General features: G+C 45.1%; 2 protein-coding genes across 2 annotated transcripts in view; one reads left to right on the top strand and one right to left on the bottom strand.

Moving 5' to 3' along the window:
* Positions 1–6740: 6740 nt before the first annotated feature.
* Positions 6741–11809, top strand: Srp19 (signal recognition particle 19). Its single transcript, XM_028762749.1, has 5 exons — positions 6741–6873; positions 7348–7423; positions 9705–9776; positions 9866–9977; positions 11309–11809. Exons 1-5 carry the CDS (start codon positions 6833–6835, stop codon positions 11440–11442), a joined length of 435 nt encoding a protein of 144 aa, XP_028618582.1. The 5' UTR covers positions 6741–6832; the 3' UTR covers positions 11443–11809.
* Positions 11810–20290: 8481 nt separating this feature from the next.
* The window catches only part of Reep5 (receptor accessory protein 5), a 28763-nt gene continuing 22332 nt past the window's right edge, over positions 20291–26721 (bottom strand). Inside the window, exons 4-5 of the mRNA XM_028762824.1 lie at positions 24961–25129; positions 20291–22632 (exon numbers count right to left, since the gene is read on the bottom strand). Of these exons, the coding sequence (XP_028618657.1) occupies positions 22583–22632; positions 24961–25129 (219 nt within the window). The 3' untranslated portion in view covers positions 20291–22582. The remainder of the gene's footprint in view (positions 22633–24960; positions 25130–26721) is intronic.

Below are 26721 nucleotides of genomic sequence, written 5' to 3'. Positions count from 1 at the left end.
GTCACACATTTTTTTTCTGGCCTGGTGTTGTCACACACACTTGTGATCCTAGTGTTGGGGAGTGGGGGTGATGGCATCGGAGAGTCAGGAGTTCAAGTTCATCTTTAGTTAAGAGGGGTGGAGGCCAACCTGGGATGCATGCTGATCATTAGCCTACCTCCAGGTTCAGTGAGAAACCCTACTCTGAAGTGACAGAGTAGGACACTGACCTTCCTCTGCCTTCCGTGAGTGCACAGCCTGACCACACGAGCACATACACCACACACACGTGTTGGCTGGTAAGAGCTGTAACAGCATCTGTAGACTAAAGGCTCACTGCTGTGACTGGCTTATGTACAGTGTAACAAGCCAGGGAAGAAAGAAGGGACCAAATTGAGGAAGGAGGCGTAGAGAGAGAAATTAAGAGACAACCACCAGCCACTACAGTTATTCCTGCTTCCTTGTGCTTTTCCTGACTTGGCATTTATGAACCAACCCCAATTCCTATTGTAACTTAAAGCCATCAAAGCCACATTGAGACACATGATAGTTGTTGGCTTTGGTAGTGCTGGGGAATCAAGTGTGCAAGGCAAGCACTTCTACCAAAGCCACACTCCCTGCCTGAGTTGTTTCTAAATTTCAAAGATAGAGGGAGAAAGGAATAGGCCATCTCCAAAAGAAAGGATTGACATCAGATTTCCACAATAATAAATGATAAAATTACCACAAGTCAGTGACGAAATATATACAGCCCTTGGAAACAAAAACATTCCATTTGAGGTTGGAGAGATGGCTCAGCAGTTAAAAGCACTGACTGCTCTTCCAGAGGACCTGGGGTTCAATTCCCAGCAAACACATGATAGTGCACAACTGTCTGTAACACCAACATCTGATACCCTCACATAGACATACAGGCAAAACACCAATGCACATAAACAAGTTATCTTTGAAAAGAAAAACATTGCAATTGTCTAAAGTACTTTTATTTGGGATTCTCAAGCTGTCTTTAGTGTTCCTGTTGCTGTGATGAAACACCATGACCAAAGCACCTTGGAGAGGAAGGTTTATTTCACTCACAGTTCTGTGTAACAGTGTGTCATTAAAAGCAGTAAGGGCAGGGCCAGAACCTGAAGGCAGGAGCTGATGAACAGGCTATAGAGGGTGCTGCTTATTGGCTTGCTCTCCCTGGATTGTTAAGACTGCCTTCTTACAGAATCAGGGACCACCAGCCCAGGGATGACCCCACCCATAATGGGCTGGGCCCTCTCATCAATCACTAATTAAGAAAATACGCTATAGGCTTTTCTTATTTATAAGAGGCATTTTATAGAGACATTTTCTCACTTGCAGTTTCCTTCTCTCCGATGACTTTAGCTTGTGTCAAGTTGACATAAAACTATCCAGCACACTAAGTGTATGTTTAGAATATCAACTCACAGGATCTGAGGGCTAAAGAAGTCAGTCTTGAAAAGTACAACAGAAACTGTTTCCAGAACAGTCTATAGTGAAGGTCTAGCTGCTGCTCCTGAACACTGGGTTCTGGGCACCAGCATAAAGATGGGTGAGGGCACTCCATACGACTTGCACCCCACAGAAGTCTCACTTCAGTGAGGATAGAGGTTGCATACTTACCAAGTCTCTATGGAGGAGGCTAGCTTCCTAAGACACGGATTGCCTGAATCCCCTGGGGACATTTAACAAGCACTGGGAAGCCAGAGCCCCTGACCCTACTGTATCACTGTATCAGTAAAATAGAGAGGTAACGGTTGGATCAATCCAACTCTCAAAAGCAAGCAAGGTGGGAGGTGGGAGAGCTGGCCTACAATTTGCAGTGTTGCTGGCAAAGGAAAGATGATCCACCACCACCACCACCCCCTTTGCCACCTATAGCAGACAGGAGAGCTGGCCCTGTACATCACCTGCGCAGCACAGTAAAGCTGGTCCTAGTTTGGGGTCAGGGGACAGGGTTTGTGGATGAGCCAGCCAAGAGGGCAAAAGATCAAGAAAGCTGACCCAATCCCTTACCTGCTGCAGCACTCAGAAGAGCAGAACCAGAAACTCACCTGGGCAGCATAGTAGAGGGCCTCTACTGGTATGGGCATGCGTGAGCCACCCTAAGAGCCATCAGAGCAGGAGAGCTGGCTCTGTCCTTTGCTGGCATCAGCATTGGATGAGCTAGCCAGGGGCAGTGCTGGAGAGCTCCCCCTGGTGGTGTGGGTGAAGAAGAGCTGGCAGGCTGACCAGCTCAAATACCTCCCATGCCCAGATCCAGGGCTTAGAGTTAATCCACCCTAACATCTACCCTATTAATGATCTGTTGGAGTGCACGAAGGGGCAGGTCCTACAGATCCAAAGCTGCAGGATATTCATGACATAGGGCAACAACAGGATATCCAAGACGAGTCCCAGTAAGGATCCAGTATTGATAGTGTTGCTGAAGCCAGAGGCCTCAAACCAGACCAGCAACTCATTGCAATGAACATTTACAAGCAAAGAAGTGTGGACCGAGGGGTGTACTGTGGGACACACTGTGACACACTACAGCTTCTACAATGAGATTTTTTTCTTTGTGTGTGTATGGGAGGTTGCAAGAGCAGAAGGTGGGTATGAAGGGGTGGGGAGATGAGATTCACAGAGAATAAAAACAAGAAAAAGCAAACAAGTAGGTAAATAATTGTGAATCTCAATCCAAATAACTCAAAACAGGAAAAATGAAATGCTTAGTAGTTTTAATCTTACACTTTAGAGGCTTCCAAACCCTCCTGGGAAACAAGGGTTCAAAGTGAAGTATAAAAGCTTATAAGTCTGAGGATTTCTCCAGTTAACAGTTGATGTGGGGAGGAAAACACTGGTAAGATGTACACATTCCTATAAACAAACTCCTACCCGGCTCCTATGCACGTCCCTAGTGAAACTCATCGGGTCATCAACACAGACGACATGAAGCAGAAGGGGAGCTAGTTAATAAGAGTGGAGGGGACCAGAGGGTAGTGGAGAGATACATTGCATAGATACATTCATTATGTGTATGTATAAAATTGTCAGCAAAACTCACTGTTTTATATGATTATACATAAATACATTATCAAAACACTTTAGAATAATTATTTCATCTTTTAGTAAAGGCAGATGAGGAAGAATTAGTTACAGTGCATAAAAGAACATGTAAGTGTAGTAAGCACATGATTAATCACTGGATAAAGTAAAATCCTCCATTAACAAATGACACCTAATGATCAAGAATGAGTAAAAACAAAACTGCAGTACCTACATCCCAAGCACAGAGAAAGAAGCAATGGCCAGCCTATGCAGAACTATGTATGGTTCTGGAGGAAAGGCATTAAACAAGAATGAAACCAGATGGGTATTAGTCACGGAGCTTGAAGTGGCTTTTCCTATCCTTTCACCTGGAGGTTGTGTCTGTCCTGGGTGATGATGCAGGCACAAGTTTTAGAAAAAATAAAACAAATAGATGAGTCCTGTTCACATTCATTCTGCATGTCTGTATTTGGATGCAGGTGTGCCACAGCACATGTACGATCTGAGACAATTCGAGGAAATTGGTTCTTTTCCTTCCACTGGGTAGGTTTCTCAGAGATTGAACTCAGCAGGAGAGAGCTGAAGTGCTAAACTAACCCCAGGTATTAAACGAAGGAAGTTAGAGTGCTGGGTAGGTAAAGCCAGGCTCCTTGCCAGTTCCAGGCTCCCTGGTACCTGGAATGACACACTTTCACGCTTTTCCAGGAATTGTGTATGCTTTAAAAAGCATGGTTGTACATGGTTGCTATATCCTAGCATTTGTGAGGAGAGTACTGAGGCAGGAGGATTTGAGCCTGATACCAACCTAGGATGCACAGTGAAACTCTGTTACACACACACATACACATGAAAATTTTAATTTGTATCAAAACCAAATCTGATCACATACTAGGAAACTGGGACATAGCAGGAAGTCAGATGATGCAGACAAGGTCAGGGTGAGCTGAGTATCTGCTCCCTATCATCTGCACTCAGTGTAAGGAGGCGAGTTATCTGACCTCACTGCAGCTTACACTTTTGGAGGGGTTTGAGTTTAGCTGTTTTTTCTTCTGTACAAATGAACATCAAATCCAAGCATAGTGGTCCACAATGCCTATTAATCTGGAAGCAGAAGGTCATCTTTAGCTATGCAGCAAGTTCCAGGCCAACTTGTGAAATATGAGACAACCCTCCCCCATCTCAAAGGAAAAAAAGGTGGAAGAAGGGCTCAGAGGAAAAAGGTATAAAGGCATACATATATGTGCCCACATATAATATGAATTCTTTTAAAATTAATGTCTTTGTGTTTTTAAAGTTTGTTTTTACAGTTTCTTTGTAGATGTGGAATAAACAGCCACTACTAATGTAGGCATGGTGTGTTTAGTTGGCAAAATGCTGAGACAGAACCAGCCAGGTGGCTCAGTGGGTAAAGGTGCTGATGCACAAGTCTAATGACCTAAGTTGCATTCCCAGATCTCACAGTGTGGCAAGCCAGATCCAACTCCCAAGTGTGTTCTCTGTCCTTCAATTAACATAGGTGTGCCTTTAAAACACACACACACACACACACACACACACCAGAGTTTTAAATGCTAACAGGTGCAATTAAAGCGGTGAAAATATACTATTCTAAATCACCCTTGTACTCAAGCCTGTGCTCTCAGTGTTTTGACAAAGTCCGGCTATGGGAGTGTGAAAGATCAGGCTAGGCTATGGGTTCCAACATGTCAACTAAACAGATTAGTGGTAAAGGTTGAATTAATGTGGCCATGTTCAGAAGTATAACCATTAGCACGATTCTTCCGAGAGGTACTCATTCCTTGAGGGCACAGTTACTCAACTGAGAAATCTGACTATGCAATTCTTGAAATCCACAGTGACTGGAGACTTAGGACACTGGCTGGGGGCTTGCTGGTACATTGGTGGAGGAACAATATTATAGATCTGATAGCTGAGACGTCCCAGGTTCGCCTGTGCTCCCCTCTGCCCTTACCTTCTGAGCCATCTCACAACCTAAGATGCCAGGCTTTTATCTTGCTTTTATCCCCTCTTACATCCACTAAATCAATCAATACCCTTCAACAAAACCAGGTTCTAAAATGTAACGTCCTGCTACACCCTGTAATTCAGGCTACTCGGGACACTGACGCCAGAAGACTCAAAGCAAAAACTCCAAGACCAGCCTAAACACTGGGCAACATAGTAACATCTATCTCATCTCCGAAAACAAAACCAACAACAAAACCTATTCTGCAATCCTGACACATGTGAACCAACATTCTTGAAAAACAGATTCAGAAGGACCACTCCTACTTCGCACTGTTTTGTTATTGTTATGAGTATTTCATTTGCATGTGCAAAATAAGTGTGCCCTGGTAGTGAAACTTGGAGTTAAAGGCGATCTCTACAGAAGCAGCAAATGCTCTTTTATTCTGGGGATTGAAGAGACAGGGGGCTGAAGCATAGTAAGCATGACTATGACAGGCCTTGCCTTTCTTCCCTTTCCCTCTGCCTTGCTAAAAATTGTTAGATTGCATTCCTACAACTAGCCCCCAAGGTCTATTCCCTTATTTGGCCACTTCTTGAGGCTGGCTACCAACGTCCAGCTAGCAAAGTATTGAAGCCCAGCAATCAAAAGTCCCCTTTGGCTCATCTAATTAACATGCCCAATTAAAACTAAACACCTCATCCTAACAGGGCGTTTCCTCTTGTACCTACATAAATCCTTACTTCCCTATGTGCCATGTCCGTCTTCTCTCTACCCAGAGGCAGTCCTTTGTCCCCCAGGGACAAACACCCCTCCTCCCTCTCCCTCATCCCCTTCCCCCTCATCCTCTGTCTCCTGTCATTGTCTCTTATCCCTTACCCTCAGTCGCTCTGGGACAAATAAATCTTCTTTGTGCTGAGAACTTGGTCTTGGGGGTCCTGAGCCCATAGTGATCCTTATAGGGAGGGGAGACAGGGAGGGAGAGAGATTCTTCACGTAGAAGGCAACGTACTAGAAGGAAGGTATCAGTGTTCTTTAAGACTTAAACTGAAATCTACAAATTACTTACAAATATTAGTATACTTCATCTTTTAAGCCTTCTCAAATAATTACTCAATTTACTATTATTTATGTAATCCGATAAAATTATCGGGTTTTTTCTCCAGCTTTTTTAAAACCAAAGGCTCCGGTACCGCGTAAACGTTATACTACCCTTTTCTTCTGTTTCTCTTTTTTATGTCACTTGATCTGTGACCATAAAAAAACAGAAGTGTCGTTTCCCCTTCACCTACACATCAACTGAACAATGTATGCAAAAACAGGACATTTTAGGGTATGCGCTTTTAGAGGTTTAACGATGTACAGTTAAGTGTTGAACATTAATATTTATACAGCACAGTGCCAAAAATACTCTAAGTGCACCGCTCTGAAATTTTACCTTACTAAGTCGAAAGCAAGCTGAAGGAAACAGGAATATATAGATGAGCATAAAAGGGCATTTTCCTGCCAGATCTAACCGGCATCTTGCTCCAAACTACAGAGACTCCCTTGGGTGAACGGCCCCGGCTACACCGGAGAGCGCGCACAGCGGGTGTGGAGCTAACTGCGGTAACTCCAGACAGCCGGACGGGAACCCGCACCTGAAGGACCCGGCACTCTTCTCGCGGGAAGTCCGTCCTACAAGCCACGTCACTCGGAGCCGGAACCACCTGTGAGGGAAACCCGGCCGCCGGCAGCTTTAGAGGTAGGACTTCCGCCGGAAGGGCGGGAGCTCTCCGAGGTCCGAGTCAACTTTCCGCTGGTGTTCGGCCTTACTAGGCTGGCGCGGCTGCCGGGACTCCCTTGGAGATGGCTTGCGCAGCCGCGCGGTCCCCGGCCGACCAGGACAGGTGGGTCCTCGGGAAGGCTGGCCGCGGCGTCACTGGGCTCGGGGCTGTCTTCCCACCGGAACCCCGGCATTCCGCAGCTTCCGAGCCCCGGTCGCACCAAGCTCCCTGTAGCTGTGGCGGGCGGTGCAGTGCGGTGAGACGCGGTGAGACCCGGACCCGACGTTAGAGATCAGTCGCGCCTCGAGAAGCGCGTTCTACATTAGTGTCGCTATAAGAGAGACTCGTCTGGTGTCTCCTGAGATTTTTCCTTTCGGTGTAAGAGCGTGCTCTAGCCTCAGAACTTTTGACAGGCTGTTGTGTCAAAGTAACAGTTGCATTGTTTTTCCTCCGTCTTTAAATATATATATATATATATATATATATGTTAAATAAATTATGGTATAAGATGTCTCTGCTATGTCGATGAAATTACCCCTTTTAAGTTACCACTTAAGTTACCTAGCTTTGCTTTTTTTTCGTGTGTGTTTGTGGCAGGTTTATTTGTATCTACCCCGCTTATTTAAATAATAAGAAGACCATAGCCGAGGGGAGGCGGATCCCCATCAGTAAGGTGAGTATCTGATACCTAGGCTTAGGGAAAGTTGGCTTGCTATGGCCACGACTGCTTTTTTTTTTTTTTTTTTTAAATGAGATTGAAGAGAACACTTGCAAAACTAAAGAGAATTCTTAATGGCCTGTTTGTTAAGAAAAGAAGAGGTCTAGGTCGAGTTTTCATGTCTTAAAACCAAGATTATGACAGTCTTCTCAATGAAAACAAAGTGATAGCATCGGATAGCACAGCATGCAGGATGCAAACTCATTTTTTTAAAGTTTAGGAATAAAGTTTTGTACAAAGTGCAGTTTTGTCTTTATTGCTTTTTAAAGGAGTATAAAATCACTTTAAAGTTAGTACTTGTGGAAACTAGGTGTAAGGGATGGAGGGTAGCTCTAGGGTAGAACTCTGAACCCAACATGTGGAAGTCCCTAAGAGATTTACGATTCTGAATGATATGATCTTTAGATAGGAAAACCCTAGTTAGGGGCTGGTCTGGTGACTTAAACTTAGAAAATGCACAGTGCTAAATGAGACAGCTCACAGAATTTTTATGCCGTAGTCTACTTTTAAAGAGGCATTTGGTTTTATAATCAAATGAGATCTAAAGCAAAGAATTAGCTATTTTTATATTAATGTCTTTCATTTGGCTATTACTTTGAAACGTAAAATCTACCTTGCATCCTCCAGAGCACTGTTCAGAATAATGCCCAACATAAGCCTTTTGATAACAGCTCCCAGGTGCTCACTAGAATGTTTATTGTTTAAAAAACCATTGATGTATAGCTAAGAGAGTTAGAAAAGTGTATAAGTTAAATAATTTTCATACAGGGAGTAGAGCTGGATACAGCACCCAAACTTAAGAAGCATTACCAGTTGGCATGCAGGAAGATTCCTCTGCCTCCTGTGTCTCTTCCCTGTGCTCACTCAAACAAAGGAGCACTGTTCTTATTTCCAACACTGTGGGTCACCTTAGGCTGGTTCTTCATTTTATATGGTAGGAGTTACTCATTGTGTTCTTTTCTGTCTTTTTCACAGATCTTTAAAGTATGAAACTTATTGATGGTCTTACTATAATTTTTTTGTATATTTTGATGCTTGGGAATGAATTCAAAGCCTTAAATAGGGCAAGCAAATTCTCTGTCACCAAGCAACACCTTCCCCCCCCCACCCCACCCCCGTCCTGGGAGTGTAGTTTAATTGCTCATTGCTTCAAGCAAGAGCTTCTCAGCAGGAGCACCATTGACAGTGTTTATTTTAAAGGTTTATTTTCTTTTTATTCTTGTGTATATGTAAGTATCTGTGTGGGGGAATGTGCAGGTGTGATTGCAGCCACTGTGGAAGCCAGAAGAGGGTGTCAGATCCCCGGAGCTGGGCTGCCTGTCTGGGTGTTGGGACTGAACATGGGTACTCTACAAGAGCAGTATAAACTCAGCTGCTGAGCCGTCTCTCCAGCTCCCATTAACAGTTTGAGTCAGATAATTGTTTATTGTAAGTGACAGTTCTGTGCATTTTAAGATGCATGATAACATCTCTGGCCTCTCCTAATAAAGTTCCTTCTTCTCTAGTTATTTTGAAGCAAATCTGTCTCCCAACATGACCAAATAGTCCTGGGATAGAGGGTGTGTAAACTTCCCCTGCATCAAAGTACTGCTTTGCAGAACTGCATTGTGTGAATCCCACACTCCTAGTTCAGGCTATTGTAAATAGTGCTGTGGGGCTACCGAGATGACTCGGCAGGTATGAACCCTTACTGCGGCAGACCTGTTCCCAGCACCCACGTGGTGACTCACAACCATCTGTAACCCCAGTTCCAGGGGATCCAAGGCTTCTGACCTCTGCGTGTACTGCACAAATGTGGTGCACAGACACATAAAATAAATACTAAAAATAAAATACAGTGCTACTATGAACATGCTTGAGTATATATATTCAACTGTTGAATATATACTTGAATTGCAAGACCAGAGGCAATCATGTCCAGCTTTTGTAGGTAACAGTCAGTATTCTAGAATGGTTGTATGTATAATCCTTTACCCAGTCAGATGCATTGAGCGCCTACTGTGTTGAAATCACCAGCCTTTGCTAGGGAACGTACTGATGGAGCCCTTTCTCTCCGACAGTTTGTTGGAGGAGGGAGAAACACACTGCCTTATTCTTAAGGGTTTTAAGTTTTATAGTAAAAATAGATAGTGAAAAAGAGCACTAGGGTTTAGTCTGCTTTAGTCGTAGTATTAGAAATGGTTTACACACAATGTAGTAACTCAGCTGTTGAATGTTTTTGTTTTTAACTATTCAGGCTGTAGAAAACCCTACGGCTACTGAGATTCAGGATGTGTGCTCAGCAGCTGGACTGAACGCCTTTCTGGAGGTATGATGGGGACCTCATCACTGTCCTATACTCACTTCATGATGCCAGAACTCTGAAGACCTGTTTTTGTTTTGTTTTATTTGTGTTAGAAAAACAAGATGTACTCCAGAGAATGGAATCGTGATGTTCAGTATAAAGGCAGAGTCCGGGTCCAGCTCAAACAGGAAGATGGTAGCCTCTGTCTTGTACAGTTCCCATCACGTAAGCTTTTTAAAGTGAATTCACAGGGTTCTTGGGTAAGGTTATCTTGTACAAAGGCTATAAATACCACCCATCGGTAGTAGCCCCAGCAGTCAGAATATTGAAGCAAAAGGATTGCTATAAGTTCAATGCCTGTGTGGGCTGTAGAATGAGTTCAAGACTAACCTGAGCAACTTTGTAAGGCCTTGTCTCAAAATAGAAAACCTAAGAAGTCTAGAGATGTGGCTCAGTGCTAGACTCTACCTACCTACCATGCACAGGGTCCTAGGTTCAAGCCCCAGTACAGCAAAAATAAGTCTAAGAACCAATATTGAATGACAAAAGCAGAAATATTCATACTGTGGCTCCAAGCATGTAAACTTAAATAATAATCTATTGATAGATATTTTTATTATTGATAGAAATGGTTTTTTAGATGTACTAGAAGCTAACATACCCATTTTTCAGATAGTACTTACCTAATGGTGAATGGTAAAGTAGGTAGGGAGTGGGGATTGGAGACTAATAGAGAACTCTGGGGGGTGGATGACAGCTCAGAGGACAAAGGCACTTGATGACCTTTGTTCGGGGGAAAGAAAGAGCAGACTCCACAGTTATTTTCTGACGTGTATATACATGTCACATGTATACACACACATTATGTGCATGAATACATGGTTTTACTTCAAAAAACAGTATCACATCTCTAGTTTTTTTTATTTATTTTAACCTTTTAATGTATATATTTTAATGTAGAGTTGTTCTCCCCCCCCCTTTAATTTAACGTCTTTGATTTTATTAAAATAAAAAAATTGTACTGTCAGGCTAATTGATATGTAATTGTTTTGTTTTTAGTCAAATACAAATGAATTGGTTTTTATACATCGGTTATTGCCAGAAACTTATGATTCTGACTCAAGAACAATAGAAGGGGCTGGGAAAGTGGCTAGGTGCTGAACCCTTGCCTAGCAGCACACTCGAAAGTGTTTTCTAGTTTGTGTTTTCTCTCAACATTTTTCCTACTGCCATAAAGGACCCAAAATAGATACACAAAAAAAGCTTACGATTTGAAAAGCAGCTAAAATTTATTGGTGGAAAGAGTACTCCTATTTCTAGTTAGACAGTAAGCAGATATCAAAAATATAAGGTTGGTATATTGAAGCAAAAAAAAAAAAAAGATGGCTTCTTGTAGGTAGATGGAGCGGGAGCAGGATGTGGGTGTGTGTCAGTGTCATCTGGGCTTAGGGGGAGGACCCTGTTGTTTAATATGTCCCTTCCCCTCTCTCTCAAAAGGGTAAGGGTTGTGTATTATTTCTGAGATTGTTACACTAAACCTTGCTTCTGGTTTCTAGGTAAGTCAGTGATGCTTTATGTAGCGGAAATGATACCCAAGTTAAAAACAAGGACACAGAAATCAGGAGGTGCCGACCCAAGTCTTCAGCAAGGAGAGGGGAGTAAAAAAGGGAAAGGAAAGAAGAAGAAATGACATGGTGTGAACGTAGAGCACACAGTCCTGCTGGGAGAGACATGGCATCTTTGTGTCTGAGGGAACAGCTTTCGTTTGTGTCGTTTAACTGAGCTGTGAACAAGCGTCTCCCATCTTCATCAACAGTCAATGAAATAAGTTTACATCAGAAGTTTGCATCCAGCTTTTATACTGTAAGAAGGAAAATTTGTGTGTGTGGAAGAAAGAAGAATATTTTTAACAGATAATGACTGTCCCATAAGTTACTTGAAATACTATATCTGTTTGTCCTCTATGTAAACATATATTTCAGGTATATAAGTTTAATAAAATTTGAAATATGCATTTTGTTCACCTTTAAGTTAATGAAATAAAAGATTTAAACTGACTTTAGTACCTTCACTTATGAATCAGTTAATACCAGCAGAAGAGGTTAGTGAGAATACCGCTAGTTGAAGAGTGGACAGGGTGGGTAAAACAGAGAAGTGGGAGGGGCAATGGAGTCTGTCTCTTCATCTGCTGTAGGATAGGCAGCTCAGGTTTAAGGTTTAAACTTGCTTATGTGTTAGTCTTATGACCATTGTTTCTGAGCTAGAGAGACATTCAATGTCAAAATGCTTGCTCCACAAGCAGGAAAACCTGGGTTTAGATTCCTGGTACCCACGCAAAAACCCCACACACTGGTGTGGGAGCACGCAGATCCCAGGGGTTTGCTGGCCAGTCAGTAACTCAGTGACTCCAGGGTCAGTGAGAGACCCTGCCTCATAAGATAATGTGGAGAGTGGAAGGAGATTTAATGTCAACCTCTGGCCAACAGACACACACACACATGTGCATGAACATGTCACACAAAATCTTTCCAAGCCAATGTGATGTCACACTTAAAATCATTCTAGCATCCTGGAGCTGGAGGCAGGAGGATCAGAAATTCAAAGCTGCCCTCAGCTACACACCTGGTTCCAGTCAGCCTGGACTACATGAAAAACTATCTTAAAACAAAACAGACATTGTTTCCACCAGAGTTCTAAAAATGATCAGTGCTTTAGTACCCGGAAGTCCACTTTCTCTGAAGAAACTAACTTGAAAATGTTCCTGTGACTTCATTCCAGAGCACTTCCTGGAGTGAGAGCTTTGAGCTGCTGAGGCACAGGATAACTTGTGTTGCAGTCTAGAACTCTCAGCAGATGAGCACCAGGAGGCCAACACCAAAAGCCCATTAACTTAGTCATGTGGCCCCACCCTTCCTGAAGACATATAGGGAGCCAACAGGGGGAGGATACATACCTCCTGAGGATCTGTTGGTTGCTAGGCAGGAAGGTGGGGTGGAGGGAGGCAGACAAGGTTTTCTTCAGTGGTGTAATAATCATAAGTCGCCAATAACCCTAACTGTGGTTTGAATAGGAATGACGCCCATAGGTGTATATATTTGAATGCTTAGTCATCAGGAAATGACGGTATTTGATAAGGATTAGGAGGTGTGGCCTGGTTAGAAGTGTCCCTGGAGGTAGGCTTTTAAATGTCTGTCTCTTCCTGATGCCTGTGGATCCAGATACCGAACTCTCAGCTCCTTCTCCAGCACCATATCTACCTGTGTGCTGCCATGTTCCCACCCATGATGATGGACTAAACCTCTGAAACTGTAAGCCAGCCCCAATTAAATGCTTTCTCTTATAAGAGTTGCTGTGGTCATGGTGTCTCCTCACAACAATAGAACACTGACTCGAAGACTAATTAACTCCTTAGTTTAGCAAACAAGATGAGTGGAATCATTTCTTTGGACTGTAGAGTTGTATCTGGGGTGAACAGATGTTTGCCCATCTCCCCAAGAAAAGTTCACAAAACACCTGGTGCCCCGATGTGGAACACTCGAGAACCAAGGATGAGTTTGGGAGTTAGACTGTCTCTACTATCTGTGAAAAGTCATGCAGCTGAAGTTGTCTGAAGGTGGAGTACTCACAAGGTTATCCCAATATCGTCACCCTTTCAGCATTAGCAATGGCATTGCCCTGCCATGGGTGGAAGATGTGCACCTAGGCAACCCTCCTGAAAGGTGAAGTGTCCCCTGGAAGATTCCCAGGACAGTCACCTTCCTCTTTGTTGTATAAAGTAGAACACCACTCTGATGAATGGGCTCCACCATTGAGCACAGCGATGTCTCCAAATGGCCAAATATGTCACAGGGACTGGAGAGATAGCTCGGCAGTTCAAAGCACTTGCTACCCTTGCAAAAGACCCAGGTTCCAATCTCAGCAACCACGGGGCAGCTCACAACCATCTTAACTCCATGGTACCATGGTAATCCAACACCCTCTGCTGGCCTCTGGGAATCAAGCACACATGTGGTGCACAGACATACATGTAAGCATTCAGACAAATTTTCAAAGGAAAAAGTATGTAAATACAGTCCTTGAAAGAAGGGCATATGGCCGTGCTGTGGTAGTGCACGCCTTTAATCCCAGCACTTGGGAGGCAGAGGCAGGCGGATTTCTGAGTTCGAGGGCAGCCTGGTCTACAGAGTGAGTTCCAGGACAGCCAGGGCTACACAGAGAAACCCTGTCTCGAAAAACCAAAAAAAAAAAAAAAGAAGAAGAAGAAGGGCATATGAATTAGGAAATTAGGATCTTAAGCAGATTGTGGTATCTGTCAGTGGCATGACCTTTGCTCTGGGCAATAAGACATGCTGCTGAGGTGTTCCTAGAAAACAATTCTGTGTATAGGAGGAACTGGATGAGGTAGAAGTATTTGCTCTATTGTATGAAACAGACATGTAGATATTGTTATCCACACTAGCCTCTGAATTGGTCAGAAAAGGGAGAGGGAGGACATGGGATGGAGGCACTGACTTGGGGTTCCTGACTGCTGGGGTGCATAAGGGGAAGTAAAATTAGATCTGTGCTGTATCACTTCCCAGGAGCCCCAAACTCAGACTCAGGCAGTGAAGAGGGAGCAAAGGGAAAGAAGACAGCCCTTACATACAGAGGAAGGGACAGTTCACGGCATGTGAAGGGCATTATGATAACCAGAAATAGTTTGCCTTTGAACTAGTTGATTTGGAAAAGACTTACTGTTTGAGGACAAGGTCTCTTGTGGCCCGCATTGGTCATAAGCAGGCTGTGGCCAGGAATACCCTTGAGCTGACCCCCTTCTTCCACTTCTGGAGGGCTGGGGTTACAGGCCTGAGTGCCACTAGCCTGGTGGATTTGGTGCTGGGGACCGAGCCCAGTGTTCTACCAACAGTTATATCCCCAGCAGAAAGACTAGAAAGTGTTTTTTAATTACTTCTCTCTCTCTCTCTCTCTCTCTCTCTCTCTCTCTCTCTCTCTCTCTCTCTCTCTCACACACACACACACACACACACACATACACACACACACACACATACACACACACACACACACATACACACACGAGAACCAGCTCTTTCTTTGTACCACGTGGGTCCTGGGGGTCAGACTTGGGTTGTCAGAGTTGGTAGCAAATACCTCTACTCACTGAGCCCCATGAAAACCTTTTGTTTTGTTGTACTTCTTTGTTGTGTGAACGTATATGCATGTGTGGGAACACAAGTGCCATAGAAGGCAGAGGACAACTTGAAGGAGTCGGGTGTCTGCCTCCACTCTGTGGGTCCCCAGGGACCAAATTTACTCATCAGGCTCGATGGCAAGTACCTTTAGCCATCTTATTAGCCTATGTTATAAAGAGAAAACCTGTCACAGCATGGCTTTCAAGACAGGAGGATACAGATGCAGATGAGAACAGTCAGTGAGTGCTATGGGAGTGGAGAAACTGAGAGCAAAACTATCCAGCAATATGAGTTTGTCTTGTTGCTGCAACAGGGTACCTGGCAAAACAATTTAAGGAAGGAACAAAGGGAAAGGGAGGGGGAAGGGGAGGAGAAAGGAGGGAGAGGGAGAAGAAATAGGGAGGGCGGGAGTTGGAGAGGGAGAAGAGGAGGGAGGGAAGGGGAGAGGAGGGTTTATTTTAGCCCACAGTTGGAGGATATAGTAGATCCTGGTAGGGAAGTCCTGGCAGTGGAAGCTGGAAGCATCTTGTCACATCACACCCAGTCAGCAAGTGCTGACTGTTTGTGTTCAGTTCCTGTGTGTTCCTCCTTTTATTTAGTCCCAAACCCTATGTGATGTAGCTCTCCTAAGTGAAAGTGGATGGATCCTCCCACTTTAATTAACCTAATCTAGACAATCCCTCACAGACAGCCCCAAAGGCTTGTCTCCTTGGTGCTTCTACATCCTCTCAAGATTATTAAGACAAAGTGCATAATCTGAGATAATGTGAAGAAAATCAGACCCTGATGTATTGGCTAATAGCCATTAGAGACAGTTGGGTATCACCAGCTGAGGTCCCCTTCAACATCAGGTACTGGAGGACAGTAGAGAAACACCCAACAGTGCTGAAAGACAGACATTGAGAGGAAGTGTTTGATGCCCAGCTCACGGGCTGGACAGGGCTGATTACAGGAGAGTTAGAGACGGCACAAGAGATGGCTCAGCAGTTAGGAGCACTGGCTGCTCCTCCCAGCACCCACACGGCGGCTCACAACCATCTCAACTCTGGCTCCTAGGGATCCATTGTCTTATGGCTTTCTCAGACACCAGGCACCAGGCACATGTGTGGTGTACAGGCACACATGCAGGCAAAACACCCATACACATAAAACATAAATAAAAATAAAATTATAAAAAGTTTGATTGACTAGGGACCTGGGGACTGGTGCGAGGCTTTGATGGCTTTGCTGAACCCACAGTACAGCATGACCCTTGTGACGGAGACATTCTTGCAGATCTGAATGGTTTAGACAGGCATGTAAACTGGATTTCAAAAGCACAGAAACAACCAGGAGAGGATGAAAGTCTTAGTGACTCTAAAGCACACGTGGCAAGATGAGAAAGTTCTCAGGAAAACTGGACAGACATCAAATGCAGTGCTGTGAGCAGAAGAGAAGCCACATGAAGGCACAGCCACGCTCACCCTGGGCCTTAGCCGAAGAAATGAGAGCCAGCCCTGGCCCTGCCAAGCCTGGTGTAGGTGAGGAGATGCCTGGCAGCCCTGTGGCTGTACCCCAGGACGAAAAGGCAGGTCAACTCATGGAGAATGATGACAGATGGGAGGTTAACAAAGTGCCTCCCACCCACATGGCTGTGCTCAATGTGGTCCCTGAGAAAACAAGAAACACAGCCACAGAATCTTCTGTGGACCTTGCTAACATTTTCCCTCTTAGCTGCTCTGTCCTGAGATCAGTTGGCACTTGCTTGGAATGGTGGGTGATGGGCCTTCAGTGGCCCTGCCCAGCATCCTCTCCAAGTCTGGCATTAACTTTCATCTGCAGAAAAGGAGGGTTCTATTTTGCTTCCTCTCTTTCCCGTCATACGCTTGTATGCCTGTCATCTTCCTGTCCTACCAATACTTTTTCTCATTGAATCACTACTTACAGTTGGTATTAGCATTCAGTCCAGCCCTAGCTGAGTCTGGAGGTGCTTCTACACGGAAGTGTAGGGTAGGCTTGGGAATGTGGCTCAGTGTAACACTCATTTAACAGGTACAAGGCTCATGGTCAGATAACAAGGACAGAGAAGGGGGCAGGGAGGAAGAAGAAGGCAGAGATGGGAGACAGAGAGGAAGGGAAAGAGGGAGAAAGGGAGGAAGGAAGAGAGGGACAGAGAGACAGAGATATCGAAGATCCATTAGAGCCTCCCTTGGGAACTTGTGAAAAAATTCAATAGTGCTTGCTGGCCCAGCCTAGAATGCAAATACATTTAAAAGAATCCCTAGGCAATTTTTGCATGTATTAAAGTTTGAGACACTATTAAGTGTGTTGTTGTTGTTCTTGTTTTGATTTACTGATTTCTTATAATTATATATTTTGCTATATTGCATGGAAACCTGCTGCTTTCTTTGAAATTGAGTATTTTGTACTTTTATTTGCTTAGTTTTAAAAATATGTCATGGGTTCGACTACAAATTTTATCAGTTGTCAAAATGTTCTTCTCTGTAGGCCAAAGAGAGAACTCAATGGGCAAAGTGCTTGCTGTGTAGGCCTAGCAAAGCGAGTTTGGTTCCTGGAACCCACCGATTGCAAGGAGAAAAGAGACTCATTGCGGTCTTCTCGGACCTCCACACATGCACCTTTACACAGTCAGGCCACAGTGCATACAGACAAACAAATAATGTCATTCTAAAAGCCTACTTCACAGTCAAGAGTAGTGACTCTCGAATCTGTAATCCCAGCACTAGGGAGGCTGAGGCAGGAGGATCACCATGAGTTCAAAGCCATCCATGAAACTAGCAAATGTCCTTGGCCCTAGTAGCCAAGCACTTGCCTCTCAGGAGTCATTAGTGTGGGCCAGAATAGTGCAGAGGGAGAGGTGGCCACAGGAGCCTCAGCACCCTACGCTCTCACATCTAACCCTACACAAGGGGCAGGGGCAGGGCTGAAGTGGGGACCACAGAAGTGAGCAGCAGGAACTGTCTTTCTCTTCTGCTTTGGTAGTAGTTTATTGCCTGGGAGTTGGGCTTCATTGGGCCAGCTTCCTCCCCAAAGCCCCTAGACTTGTACATTTGGAAGCCAGAACACTCCCTGAGGCAAGGAGTTCCTCAAGGGCCCCCAGTGTGTTCCTGTAGTAAGACACCTGACCCAGCTACACTGAGATTTCAGAGTACGTTCCCTGATCTGGATCTTGCAGGTACCCCCCCCACACACACACACCAATACCGGTTCCCTGTACTGCAGACATCTAGTGGGCTCTGGCCGGCTACTCTGATGTGAAGTTGGAGTCACAAAGCAAACAGATACTCCCCGTGACAGTGCAGTGTGACGCCTGTGGGTCCCAGTGATGGGCTGTGCCCGTGATTCTGACTCCTACAGTGCTCTAAATTCAAACAGTACCCACCCCCTTTCAAGATGGCTCCTGGTCCTGGCACCTGCATTTGCTGGAAGATGACAGTAAATCCTTCTCCAAAGTCAGGCTACTACACAGCTTGTACCCAAGTGTCCCGTAACCCCAAGGTCAGCACCCGTGTTGGGTAGGTCCCATCTCCAGAGCTAGGCAGTGGGTGAGATTTTCTATGTGGCTCCAGATCACTAAATCTAACAAGGTTTCCATGTCTCTCTGGAGTCCATTGTTCTCCAATAATCGCCCACCTCACAATGCAGCAACACACTCCACACTTGTGACATTGCGGAGGTGAGGGCTGCATGCATGCCTGTCAACCATTTTGCTTTCTGGTCTTTTGTACTGTGAGAGATTAAGAGTTACTATTACAGTTAGAAGCCAGACAGTCTCAAAGGTCATTTTCTCTCTTTTTTTTTTTGTTTTGTTTTGTTTTTTGTTTTGTTTTTTTGGTGATTTTGTTTTTGTTTTCGAGACAGGGTTTCTCTGTGTAGCCCTGGCTGTCCTGGAACTCACTCTGTAGACCAGGCTAGCCTCGAACTCTTGAACTCAGAAATCCGCCTACCTCTGCCTCCCAAGTGCTGGGATTAAAGGCGTAAGCCACCACTGCCTGGCTCAAAGGTTATTTTCAAATGCATTCACTTGTCCTACTGTACAGAACCATAATGTTAGTTCAGGACCTGAACTGTGCTTGTCTCACTAAACACCGTGTTTACAGACTCACAAGAAAAACAGGGGAAAGTAAACACTGACCTGGGCTGGAGAGATGGCTCAGTGGCTAAGAGCACTGTCTGCTCTTCCAGAGGTCCTGAGTTCAATTCTCAGCAACCACATGGTGGCTCACAACCATCTGTAATGGGATCTGATGCCCTCTTCTGTTGTGTATCTGAAGACAGCTACAGTATACTCGTATACATAAAATAAATAAATTTAAAGAAAAAAGACAAAAAAGAAAACACTGACCAGAGAGCACACTCCTGTTTGCTTTGGTGCTGGTAATAAAGTATGGGGTTGTGCCCCACACCATGTAAGTGCTGTTTCAAAGATTCAAAGATCATCCACAGGCTGGGGGGGCAGGGAGGTTGTTTTGGTTTTTTCCCCCTTCCTCTTTCCAGTCTTGGTCTTAGAACAGAAGGTACAGAATTATTTAGAGGCCCACAGAGGAGGTGTTGACGGTGTCATGTGCCTCTGATCCTAGCTCTGGGAAGGCTGGGGAGAAGGGTAGGGAGGATGGTGATTTTCAGGCCAGCCTGGACTGCACTGTAGACCCTAACAATGGTTATTGTGCCGTGTATATGCACTGCAGGTCTGTGAGAGCTCTGTGCAGATGGAAAGTGTTGTGTTCCCTACCAACCCAGGCTGGTCATTGGTAGACGGGATCGATGGGCTTGCTTTCTTTAGGGAGCCTTCCTTTAACAAACCCTTAGTCACTAGGGGGAAAGTACAGACCCAGTGTGGAATGAGGTTAATAAAATTCAATTCTCACTAAACTACCAGATTTCATCTTATTTTGTGAGAATTTTGTCTTCCTAAGTCAGATCTTAGCAAAATTTAAAGTAAATACAACAAACAAACACTGAATATGGCTAGTTAACTTTTAGCCATCCCTATCTGTGGTTTCAGTTTTGAGAGTTCAGCCACTCTGAAACACAGCACAGCAAGACATCCTGAGGCCAGAGAAGGCTCTGTAGGTGAAGGCGCTGGCCACCAAGTCTGACAACCTGAGTTTGGTCCCAACACATGGTTGAAGGAGAGAACTGAATTGTCCTCTGACCGCCACTATAATGTGTATGCCTGTATCACAAACACACACACACACACACAACACACAACACATACACGCACAACACACACACAACACACACACAACACACACACACAACACATACACACACAACACACACACACACATGAATGAGCACTCGTATACACACTAAATGTAATAAAACAACACTTTAGAGATATTTTGAGAGACCACACAAACATCATCTTTATTTGAGTATATGTTGTAATTCTTCTAATTCTCACTTTGTCCAGTCAGTAACCTTTGTCACAGATATACACGCACAAGAAAGACCAGTCCACACGGAGTTCAGTACTCTTTCCAGGTTCAGGCAGCCACGGGAGTCTGGGAACATGTAAGGAGGGACTGGCCACTTCTATCCACATCTGAGGACAGGCGATAACTTACTTAAAGGTCATGACTGTTTTCCGCAGGTGTGGATGGAGGACTCGTCCCCAAAACAGCAGCAATGCCGGTCCAGATGACTGACACCAGGAGACAACTGCTGCAGGAACTCTTCGGGAGATTTAAAGTTTAGCAAGAATTCTGGAACTTTATATGCCTTTGAAATACCACTCAGGTACAAATAAATGCTTTGTTTCTAGCCTGACACAAACCCAGCTCATTTTCAACAAGTCATGACACTATTTTATTTGGGAAGGACAGGCAGGCAGAAGTCAATTCACGATTTCTCCCACTAACAGCTGCAGGAGTAGCAAGGAGTTCCCCGAAAGGAGTTCCCCGTATGCGCTACTGTGAAAGCTGTGGGGCTGGTGTAGCAAAATTACTTTCAGAGTTTACTTCACTGCAGCAGCGAGTCCACCGACAGGGCCGCTAAGCAATCGTGAGCAACATTGCTGCCTGGCCATCCCACCACAGAAAGTCTTTTGTATGTAACACCCTCTCCTATGTGCTACACTATAGATGTTTTCATTCTGCCAACAAGAAAAACATGCTTTTACTTATAAGGACGTAAATATTTTTTTTTAATTTTTAAAGCCTAACAATTGATTTTCTCCAAACAATAGTTCTTATTTTCTAAGAAGACAACCCCTTAGTTATGTGATGCCTAATGACTACTGTGCCCAGGAAAAATAACACTATGACCCATATTATAGTAGGACCAAGTGCCTCTTTGTGTTGTTAATACTTTATATCATATTATTGGGATCTTAGTCATCTGAAGGAGAATAATTGTCTATTTGTCTTGAAAGTGTTGTACTCTGGTAGACAACTCTTTTAGTCCACTTCAGACTAACTCAAAGGCTGGAAAGCTGGCCTGTGGTAGAAAGTGCAGATTTTTAGCTGCAAACCTCTGGCCGATCAAGCTGCAGACAGTCACCTAAACTTTATTCTACCTGTCAAAACAAAACCTAAAACTGAAGCGTTTTTAAGGGGACGCTAATAATTACAAATTGTAGAGTTACAGAGACCTCCTGAGGTTGCTATAAAAACAAACAAGAGTGGAAAGTTTAACCCAGCTGCTGCCGGACCAACGACAGGTAGCCGCTGCCCTTCACTTGCCCAAACTGCTCTTAGAGCCAGATGTTATCAGTGCACAATGCTCTGCTGACAGGAATAAATGTTTTGCCAACCGGGGGCACAAGCCTGCAATGAGCAGCAGCTGGAAGGTGGAGGACTTCAGAGTTATCCAGTCCCATGGAACGTTACATGGGATCACGTGTTAAAAAAATGTCGCCTGTAATGGGAGGTGCCTTGAACTGGTTTTTAAAGAGTTTGGAGAGGAGAGGACTAAGGCAACTTGTTACCCAGTTTTAAGGTAAAACATGATCGGCTGACATTTCTGCATCTCAGATGTAGAGCAAGTAAGATGGTGTCACCGTTTCCCAGGGAACTGGAGTTGATCACGGGTTAAGTCTTACTCGCTTGCATCGCTTTCTGAAATGTTATTTGGAAGCTCACTCATCAGAACACCACCTCCAGCCTTGGCAGGTGCTCTTGTCTCACAGGTCACAGATGGCATCTGCACCCTCTCTTGGCCTCTTCCTCGAAAGCACCATGCATGTTCTAGCCAAACAGTAACATTTTCCATATATATGTATATGCATAGATACATTAAAACACAGAACTATATAAAATCATACACCACATGAAGCACAACCACAAAGGTTTCCTAACTGTAGGCACAAGAAGACGCATGCAGGGTGAGCCCCGCAGAGCACAGGGCCTACGGACAGAGATTTCCAATCCTGGTTTGTATTTCCTGGAGTATAGTGATATGTCTTCCTACTCAGCAAAATATTTTTAAAAAATTTAGGTACTATCCACTCCATTAGATTTAATTGAAAATGTTTCCTATATATACGACAATAAAAGAAAAACAGCTTACAACACATTCCATTTTTAATACATCAGCAAGTTTCCAAGGCAACATTATCCAACGACTGTGCCACTGTCCCTAGCATAACACGGGGCTCTAAGGGAGCGAGTGTGGGGGGGTGCCAGCCAGGACTCAGGTGCTCTTCTTCTCATCCCCCAGCAAGTTCACCGTAGCTTTCTTGACTGTTGAGGGAAAAGAAAACTGTATCAAGAGCTCTTATAATGTAAGCTCCATCCTCCCTGGCTGCTAGATACCATGGTGACTATGGCGCCTGACTTGTGTGCTGATGAGCACACACTGAGGCTGTGGTCAAGGCTAAGAGGGCTTCCAGGAAACAGATAAGGCACCTCTTTCGATGTAAGCAGAATTCTTGAAGGTCATCTAGCCTCGAGGCTTGTATGACATCCTCACCTGGACCATCTGCCCTGTCTCCTTCAATCATCAAAGCAGCAGAGACTGTCACGGTGACCAGAGTTAGGACAGAACCCACACCACGCTACACACCTAGACTTGCTCACTGAGCCACTATTCCCCCAAGACAGGAAGTGCAGGGGAGCCACAGGGAGGGAGGGGCAGACTGAGATGCCATAGACGGCAGCTGGTGTTGATGGAGCCCAGAGTCTCTCGGTGAGAGCCAAGGAATCCCTTTGTCCACAAGCTTCTGACAGTTGCTCTCCCTTTACTCACTGCAAATCCCCAGGCAAAGCTGACATCAAGCAGGTAGCAGTCTTTCTCAACTAGCTGTGCGAGAGATCCCCGGTGGCCCTGAACCATCCAAGAACCACTGAGCCTCTCCAGTCTCACTTTCTTTCAATTTCTAAAACCTATTTGGGGTCTGCTTTCACAATCCAAAGCTAGAACTAAGCAGTCTGAGGGCCCGTGATTCCTGAAATAGTCATGTGAGTCTCGGATATACCAGCCTCTTCCTAGACAGCACCCGGCTGTCATCAGAAGCTCTCGGCTGCACACTCACCCCAGCTTCTCCAACACTGACCCCTCCTGTTCAAAACGTCCCAGCTCCCACCACTCCCCTGGTGGTGCACTAGATGCCTGGTCTCTCAAATCTCTCCAGTCAGATGTTTGTTCCCAGTGCCCATAAAGGTGTTTTCTTCAGGTCACTAATCCTCACTGCTGAGTCTGATGGTCATCTCTTGGAGTCACCCTCTTACCTAACCCTCACAGCACGTGACAGGATGGACACCTCACTGGACAATACCCTCTGGCTTTCCTGCCACCCTCCCCTACCCAGCTTCTCCAGGCTGGTGCAGCCAGCTGGCTTTCATCTCTTATACCCTGGGTGTAAACCTGTTTCCTGGGGCTCTCAACATCTGTATCCAGTGGCTATCAGACTATTATTCCATGCAGGTCTCTAAGAGACACTTCAGACATCTGCCCAGAACCAGATGTTGTATTTCTGTTATCCAGTCTTCCCACTTCAATGGCAAGTCTACCCTTTGAACTGCTCAGGCGGTAAGTCCTGGCCCTGGCTTCTTTCACTCTCAAACTCCTAGCCTAATTCATAAGTAAATCCTACTGTCCCCAACTTAAATGCAATCAAGAGCAGGGCGGTGGTGGCGCACGCCTTTAATCCCAGCACTTGGGAGGCAGAGGCAGGCGGATTTCTGAGTTCGAGAGTTCGAGGCTAGCCTGGTCTACAGAGTGAGTTCCCGGACAGCCAGGGCTACACAGAGAAACCTTGTCTCAAAATAAAAAAAAATAAAAAAAAATAAAAAAAAAAGAAAGACTCTCATACTTACTATTGCTACTTTATTGTCACTGCTACAAATCATGAGGCTACCATCTGTAGCTAGATCACAACATCCTAACAAGACTATATTTCCTTCCTTCTTCTGTCCCCATCCCCCACCCTGAGCTGAGGACTGACCCCACCCAGGGCCTTGCACTTGCTAGGCAAATGCTCTGCCGCTGAGCTAAATCCCTTTAGTCCTGTCTTCATGCAGCGGCCACAGTCATGCATGCTGTTCTGCTCAAACTTCTCCAGCAGCACAGTCGTGGAGTGAGGGCAGCCCCAGGCCCGCCCCGCCCACTGGCTGACCCAGCTCCTGCCATCCTCCTGTGTTTCTTTTATGGCTTCCACCTCCAAGCTTTTTCTTACAAGCAGTTCCTGAACAATCTACCCTGAGGTCTCCTCTGTTGATTTTTCAAGCCTGACTCAGGAAGCCTTCATGACAGCTGATCTTGATTTCATCTTGACACACCTGAGACGGAGGGGCCTGTTGGAGAGCTGTCTCCACCAGACTGGCCTTGGGCTTGTCTTTGGGGGCATTTTCTTGATTGCTAATTGCAGGCCAACCTGAACTGGAGATAAAGACATTTATGCAGCTGGTTCTCTAAACTCGGCCTGCAGTGGAAAAGTCACTTTTCTAATATGATGACTGAAGGCTGCACTGAACATCACTGAGAAGGAAACAGAGGAACTGGGGGAGGACAGGTGAGCCTAGGGCGTGGCATCTACTCCACACAGAGCACAAGCTGCCCCTAAGCCTTACCTTCTTTGCTGATGGCATCTGCAGTCTCTTTGGCTTTGTCCTTCACGTCCTTCACCACACTATCCACCTGGGACTCGTGCTTCAGGAAGACAGGACGGATGATTCGCCTGTAGAGCAATTCAGCCCCATTAGACGGGCTGGGCGCCATGCACCACAACAGGAAGCCACACTGCAGGGAACAGAAAGCTGGTGAGAAGGACCATGGGCACGCTGGGACTCCACGCATGCCCTCCCCTATGCCGGGGACAGCATTGATTCTGACATCCCGTGATAGCATTGTTTCTGACCTCTCCACTGGTATCCCAGTGTTGTCTAATGGCTAATGGGAGGCTTAGAAAAAGCACAACCAGTAAGGAAGCAGCAAAAAGACTGTGTTTCAAAAGAAAGAGACAGAAGGAAAAGAGGAGCTGGGACCACAGCTCAGTTCTTACAGTGCTGGCCTAGCATAGCCAAAATCCTGGGCTAAATCCCCAGCACCACAGAAGCTACTCATGGTGGTGCCAGCCCGTAATTCCATCGCTGTGTGGGGGTGAAGCAAGGCATTCAAGGCCAGCCTCAGCTACACAGGGAAGTGAAGCCAGCCTGGGATATGTGAGACCATGTCTAAAATAAATAGATACATAAAACAAATAATAATGGGAGAGAGAGAGGGGGGGGGAATAAGGGGGACATAAATACGTCTCAATGAAACCCATTATCTCTTAATGTGTGTTTGAGAGAATTATATGATTTGAAATATGGTTCATGTATGTGAGTGCAGACACACACTTGAAGGTCAAAGGCTTTCTTTGGGTTTTGTTTTTTTGTTTTTTAAGACAGGGTTTCTCTGTGTAGCCCTGGCTGTCCTGGAACTCACTCTGTAGACCAGGCTGGCCTCGAACTCAGAAATCCACCTGCCTCTGCCTCCCAAGTTCGGGGATTAAAAGGCTAACTTTCAGGAACCACACTTCTCTTCCTCCACTGTATTAAGGAACCACACGTCTATTCCTCCACTGTAGGTTCAGGGGGCACAGCTTACACAACACTCACTGTTACGCACTACACCATCTTGTCTGCCTGAAGTCCTTCTTCTTAAATAAGAACCTACTAATCAAAAAATAATGAAGGGGCTGGGGAGATGAGGGTCTGAATTTAGATCCCCAGCAGCATGTGAAAGGAGCACACGCAGGTGTGCACACGCAGGGGAGCACACATGCCCTGCACACTCGTAAGTAAATTAAGGTAGAACTGAGTATAGCAGTGCTTGCAGCCCCAACCACTCAGCTTCAGGCTGAGGACGACTTTAACATACGAGTCCAAGGCCAGCATGGGCAAAATTGTCAGGAGCCATCTAGGAGAGGCTAAGGCTAGCAGGTGACTTTCCTGGAGGTGGCCTACCATGGCTTATGATGGACGAGCTCTGAGAGGCAAGGTCCCAAGAGACTTCATCTCAGGATTGCTTCTTGCAGCTGATACACCTTTTCCTGTCACTATTACACAGTCTAATGATTCCTGGACATTACCCCACCCTATTCTATTGGTGAGATTTCCTGCAGATCAACATAAAGATGAACTTTCATGAATCAATGCTGTTTAGATGAATAAATGATTTTATAGAATTCCTCATTTGATTCAAATAATTTTAGGAAGAAAGTTTTAAGAGATGGTTTTAGTTGTTTTGCCAGAAAGATAAAATAGTAAGTAAAGGCTGCATAATAAGAAATACAATGAGCCTTCACAATTACACTAAAAAGAGACTTGGGACAAATTTTTGATCAAGGA

This window comes from Grammomys surdaster, unplaced genomic scaffold (assembly GCF_004785775.1).
Source record: "Grammomys surdaster isolate TR1022 unplaced genomic scaffold, NIH_TR_1.0 135, whole genome shotgun sequence".
Classification (NCBI taxonomy): Eukaryota; Metazoa; Chordata; class Mammalia; order Rodentia; family Muridae; genus Grammomys; species Grammomys surdaster.
Note: the sequence above shows the minus strand (reverse complement) of the source record. Positions and strands in the feature narration are given on the sequence as shown.

Bases quoted from the DNA above. Each gene is read 5' to 3' on its own strand.
- Srp19 (XM_028762749.1), top strand. From the start codon at position 6,833: ATGGCTTGCGCAGCCGCGCGGTCCCCGGCCGACCAGGACAG. The intron at 7,424-9,704 runs GTGAGTATCTGA...TTAACTATTCAG, and splicing joins GGCGGATCCCCATCAGTAAG to GCTGTAGAAAACCCTACGGC. The intron at 9,978-11,308 runs GTAAGCTTTTTA...TCTGGTTTCTAG, and splicing joins TCTTGTACAGTTCCCATCAC to GTAAGTCAGTGATGCTTTAT.